This window comes from Sorghum bicolor, chromosome 1, assembly GCF_000003195.3.
Source record: "Sorghum bicolor cultivar BTx623 chromosome 1, Sorghum_bicolor_NCBIv3, whole genome shotgun sequence".
NCBI lineage: Eukaryota > Viridiplantae > Streptophyta > Magnoliopsida > Poales > Poaceae > Sorghum > Sorghum bicolor.
Window position 1 is genome coordinate 50,594,063 of NC_012870.2, and position 6,174 is coordinate 50,600,236.

A 6,174-nucleotide genomic window follows, 5' to 3' on the forward strand; every position below is an offset into this window, starting at 1 on the left:
CGTGCCTTTGGCTAGGGCCGTAGTGCCCTGTAGCGCTACCGCGGCCACCTTGCCGATGTCGGCCATGGCTCCGCCGCACACGCTTGCCGCACTGCCGCGCGCACAACCGGCTGCCCAGCCCGGTCCACCGTGGACCGGTGGACCACGCACTGCATCCCCGGTTCACAAAACCGCCCATAGACCCAGCCAGCCCCGTAGCGCTACGTGGCTAGTCAAACTGGTCAGCAACGTCGACCCTGGCACTTTTGCAGAAAAGCCCCCGACTTTGTTAGAAATCAACCCGCAATTCGGAGTAGTTCAAAAGTAATTAGAATTAGGTCCTGTATTTTGCAGAATAGCCCCTGAAGCCATCAGAATTTATAGATTTAATCAAAAATGCTTTTTAGTTCTGTTTTTAATTGTTTAAATTATGAAAAACAGTTTGTTAAAAGTGCAGAATTGCCACTCAACTTGTTTTAGCCATAACTTTCATGTTTTAACTTCGATTTAGGTGGTTCTTGTTCCTATAGTTTTGTATCAATGTGTAGATTACTGTTATGCAGTTGTTTACTAGCTTCAATTGTTTTGGTGTATTGTTCCTAATTAGAGTTTGTTTGCTTGCATGTATAGCTTCTATGTGTGATGATTGTTGCGTATAGCTAACGAGGCGTTCATGAAGGAAGAGGAGTAGGACCCCACTGAGTTTGAGCAACTCGAATTCAATCAAGGTAAGTGCAGATACCATTTGATCATTTTTGATCCTATACATTAATGCCATTTACTTTTCATGCATGTGTCTAGTAAATGCAAACCCTAAGAACTTGACTAGCTTTACTTATCATTCCTTGTGCACCTGGGATTACGTATATGGCTAGACTATGGTTTAGTAGTTATGCTCAGCTGATCTACTCACCTCATACACAAGCTTTAATAAAGAATATTCTTTACTTAACCTAATGCTTAAAACATGTTAAATCATGGTCATTGTGGTGATGGAGATGTTGGATGCTTGTGAGCGTCGTGATGATGGTGGTGACAGGGGGAGCGGGTACTGGTGGTTGGCCTGGTTGCCGGGCGTACCCGTGTCTGCTCTCTGTGAGGACTTAGTCATGGAGCGGCCCCCTGGGACATATAGTGCAACTCCAATCTATATGGCACTGGCTTGGCTAATTAGCAGGACCTCCACTAGTAGGGCGTTACTTTCTGGGCAGCTGTAAGGAAGTAACTTGGGTAATGGATATTAAGTTGTCGGTTGATCGGTCAACATGGCTATGGGCACAACTACCAAGCGCCCTGTCCAAAACATACGACTCGCATCCTATTAATTGGACCCTATAAAAGGTCTCATAGTGAAATCCCGCCTGCTCACGTTGGAAGTGTTTTGGGGAGTCACGACCCCGGGCAATGGGAATCACGACCTGGAGTGAAAATGCACACCTCTACAGAGTGTAAAACTGATATATCAGCTGTGCTCACGGTCACGAGCGGCCCAGAATCTCACATGATGAGCAAATTGGAATCACAAGGTACTTGGAGAAGGAATTTGTACGAGGTTGCTACCTCGTGCATTGGCGGAATGGCTATTCCATGTTGGCTGGGATGGCTATCCCCGTGTACTTAATTGGGATATCTGAAAGGATAGTCTTTTAAAAGATGTTAATAATTACTTACACTAAATAAGGGAATGGGCTTTTGCTACTCATTAATAGTAATAGGTTGTTGTATTAAAATTGACAAATTAAAATGCTACCTTAGTCAAACCATGTCCCATGTCAGCTATTATCTTGTTTTGAGCTTTGCATGTCATTACTTTCTGTCTGTGCTTGCTGAGTTCGACATGAACTCACCCTTACTATAATCACATTAAAGGTTGCTCAGACGATCAAGATAACAACTTCGACTTTCCCGAGGATTATCCTAAGTCGCCCGGTTGTTAGGCTCGTGTCTTCCTGTTGTCGACCTTCTTGTGGCGAGGTGGTCCCGCTACGTCGGCGTTATTAGTTTCCCATTTATTTATTGAACAATTCAGTATAAGTTTCCATTCGTACTCTGATTCAAGGCTTGTAATAATGGCACTTTTATACTCGTTTATGTTATCCGTTTAAACACTATGTGTTGTATCATTAATGATGTCAGCTCATGTGTGTGTAGCGCACATGTGATTGACACTCTAAATGTTCTTTTACATCCGGGTGTGACATGCTCCTAATGTTGCAATCTTTTATGCTATATGTAGCGAAGTCTGTGAGAAAAGGAGAGGAGAGAGAAAAAAGATTTGCATTTTTAATGGTATATACGCTGTTAATTTTCCCATAGTATACCCATTGTTCCTAAAATATTCATAGAAACACAATTTGCAATTTATTTAGCAAAATCAAAGGATATAGGATAATCTAGTTACTGAGCAAGAAATAGTGCGAAATTTAACTTCAGAAACCACTTGCTCCATCAGTCCGGCCATACCAATAATGGTTACGTGGACCATAATTTCTCCACCATGTACATTAAAAGTATACCCAATGATTCAAAAAAAAACCAGTAGTACAGCTTATTAAGGTGACTATAATGAAATGGATATTTTCTAACTGTATTCAAAATGGAAACCATTTACTACAATAAAAACGGTATAAATATTTTCTGCTGAAATCATATATTTATGACGTCGATATCCAATCGTATCCTATCCGGTATGGCTGACACTATCTGTATTCAAATCCGAATTCGACCCAAAATATAAAAACAAATATAATATCTATCTGATCAGTTTTCATCCTAGTGTATCCTTCAGGTCCACATTCTAGCTAATAGATCTGATTCTTACGGGCAAAAGGTACATTATTTTCTACGGTTACCCGCAGTGGAATTCTGGTAACAACTGTACTTTGTTCTTTATGACGATGAAGCCTATCGTCCTTGCAGTACCAAATTCGCCAGTCCACACGTGCTTACAATATGAGGATTAATATAATTCAAATCTCAACACCGTTAGCAAAGTACAAGTAAAGATCTACACGAACATACTACATATTGAACTACTAAAGTACCAGTTACATATATGCTAGATGTGATAAAACCACTGATATATTTCTTTTTTAAAAAATATGTTTTAAATGTGATGAAACCATTGATATATTTCTTTTTTTGAAGAAAGATGATGTGAAAGCATTGATATTATTTTGTAGTTTGAAAAGTAGAATTCCAGTATTCCAAATTAACAGAGGGGATGATCAGGAGTTTATACGACGAGTAAGGGTGCGACTTCATCTCCGTCCGAGTGGACCATGCATGCATGTATTGTATCCAGCGCATATATATGGCTCTATCATTCATTCTTACTGCAAAAGCGCATATACAGCTGTAGTTGCAGCTAGCATGCAACCTGGCATCCATGTGCTCGAGCACGCAAGCACGTACACGTAGTACTTAACGTATCTACTGATCGAGATGCATGCCTACTACGCGTTGCCCGGGAATAAATGTAGATCGCCAAGACGATCAAAAATTGAATTCAGTTTGATCCGATCCGATCCGTCCGGACGGACAGCATGGATTCGAGTAATTTCCCAACTACAAAACCGGCGCCACCATCTTCCTTGAGGGAGATGCATGCCGAGCAGCTATGGGAGCAGTATTGCGGTTCGTTCGCTCCTATAAAAGCCATGGCGCAGGTTCGATCTCCTCCACACACACAAGTCACATACACACACACAAGCTAGCTAGCAGGACCATGGCATCAGGAAGGATGCTACTCGGCGTCTGTGCCGTGCTGATGGCGGTCGCCGTCGCAAACGCGGCAGACGGCCAGGTGGCGTCGGTAGTCGTGGGTCTGGCAAGGTGCGCCGACTGCACGAGGAAGAACATGAAGTCTGAGGCGGCTTTCAAAGGTAAGCAGTGTGCTTTGCATGCATGCATCCTATGCGATACATCTTCACTGAGACACTGACGAAGTTGTTGAGACGACGGTTTCGTCTAATGCACTTATTAGTAGTAACAGGCACAGGCCTAAATAAATTAGATATCTGTCTAACCTAAATTTTGAGAAACCCTCTTGGCTCTTTCCATTCCATCTTGAGAAAACCTAACTGTGTTTAACTAATTCCATGGTGCACAGGTCTTCAGGTGGCGATCAAGTGCAAGAACACCAACGGCGAGTACGAGACCAAGGCCGTGAGTGAGCTCCAAAGCACCGGAGCTTTCAGCGTCCCACTCGCTGCCGACCTCCACGGCGCCGAGTGCCACGCGCAGCTCCACAGCGCCGCGAACGCGCCTTGCCCCGGGCAGGAGCCGTCCAGGATCGCTCCCATGTCTGGCGGCACCTTCGTCGCCATCCCGGGCAAGACGCACTACAACCCGTCCGCGGAGTGCGCGTCCGCGTTTCTGTGCTCCCCGATCAAGAAGCACTTCTTAGACCACTTCCACAAGGCACCCGTGCCGGAGCACAAGCCAGTGCCGGAGCACCACCCCACACCCGAGTACCACCCTCCCACGCCGGAGTACCACCCACCAACGCCGGAATACCACTCTCCAACTCCGGTGTACGGGCAGCCAAAGCCAACTCCGATCTACCATCCTCCCGCTGAGCACTGAATACATCATTCAGTTCCTGTGAATTCAGCATATTTTGCCACGGACGCCACAGCTCCCACGGCATGCATCAGGCTTGTGTTAGTTCTTAATAATTTTATTACTGCATGTGTGTTATTAGTAGTTCGCCCATGGAGAATAAAATGTTAAATTAGTTGGGAGGTTCTACTTTGGTGATCGTTGTTTAGCTCTACTTTGTAAAAGCGGATTGTGCATCTTGTCTTCTCGTCACTGTAAGCAGGTTGCGCTCAGTCCTAGGTCGTTTGTTCTGTTTCAAAATGTCAGTGGATTACAGTAAGCTTTTTTGCGCGAACACATGATTGAGATATGCTCATGTATGATAAGCAACGAGTGATTTTCAATAGATGATCCGACGATGGTTGAGTGTATAGAAATCAATTTCAGCTGCGCCTCCGATTTTCATGAGAGGCGGTCCACGTAGGAAACCGTCTCTAACCATATCGTTGGGCACTACAGCTTATGAACCCGCCCTGATGCAGCCGTTTTAGAGGTGGTTCACTTAAGAAAACTGCTTCTGAATTCTTAGAGTCGGTTCCTTTAAGTGAACCACCTCTGAATCTCTATTTTCCAGGGCAGTTATCCTTAGTGAGCCGACGCTGAAGATCCATGATTTTCAGAGGCGGTTCACTTAACAGAACCGCACCAACAAATGAGTTATCAGAGACGGTTCGCTTAGTTAACCGCCCCTAAAAAACTTACTCCAGACTCTTTCATCTTCCTCGCGACCGAGTGCAGCACCTTTCGTACTTAGGTCTTGACGGCCGCAGAGAAACGGCAAGAGGAGAGGGGGAGGTTTTGGCCTTTCAACATCAAACAAGTTGGGATTGTGGGGTGAGTCTCTTCAGCCGTAAAGCCTATTGAAATTTTACGGAAATATTATATTTGATTCTGCACCGAGATCTATATAGAGAGGAGGGAGCAATTTGGGCTCTAATTTGAATTTTTATTTATTACAAGTAATTTGGGCACGGATTTTTATTCAGTGACACGATATCTTTTCTCATGCATGCTAGCTTTTCTATTTTTACATTTATATAGGATACTGTTGACGGTTATTAAGTATCAATTTTAATTATCAAATAAACCAGGGAAATGAGCAATATACAAACAACACCTAGAATTAGGGTTTGATCTGACAGAATTCCACGAGTTTTATTGTTTATCTGTTTCTGCAGGGGGTTATTAGGAAATAAGGAAGAAAGGCCCACATGTCGGGATTACATAGAGATATTAACGCACCGCGCAATTTTCTACCATCTAGAAGACTCCAGAAGCCACGGGAACGAACGGGAAGGCAGTCGGGCACGGGGGCTGGGCGCCCGCCCACCCCCTTAGGGCGGCCGCCCAAGAGTTCTGCCCAATCCCGTCCAACTTCGCGGATCACGCTCCACCGACCTAAAGGATCAAGGATAACCATTCAATCAATATCGGTTTGATCCAACGGCCCACGTTCACTTGAGGGGACTATATAAGCAGACCCCGTGGCCCCTGGAGGAGACAGAAGTTCATCATAGAGTTGAGAGGAGCCCTCGAAGGAATACCTCTCCTCTAAATAGACTTGGGGCTTAGCATCCAATGTGAGTAGAATTA

The 6,174-nt window shown here is 44.5% G+C and overlaps 1 protein-coding gene across 1 annotated transcript; it reads left to right on the forward strand.

The window, feature by feature from the left end:
* On the forward strand, window positions 3,586-4,878 carry LOC8083845 (proline-rich protein 4). The gene is made up of 2 exons (XM_002464695.2): window positions 3,586-3,863; window positions 4,091-4,878. Exons 1-2 carry the CDS (start codon window positions 3,599-3,601, stop codon window positions 4,564-4,566), a joined length of 741 nt encoding a protein of 246 aa, XP_002464740.1. The 5' UTR covers window positions 3,586-3,598; the 3' UTR covers window positions 4,567-4,878.

Bases quoted from the DNA above. Each gene is read 5' to 3' on its own strand.
- LOC8083845 (XM_002464695.2), top strand. From the start codon at position 3,599: ATGGGAGCAGTATTGCGGTTCGTTCGCTCCTATAAAAGCCATGGCGCA. The intron at 3,864-4,090 runs GTAAGCAGTGTG...CATGGTGCACAG, and splicing joins GTCTGAGGCGGCTTTCAAAG to GTCTTCAGGTGGCGATCAAG.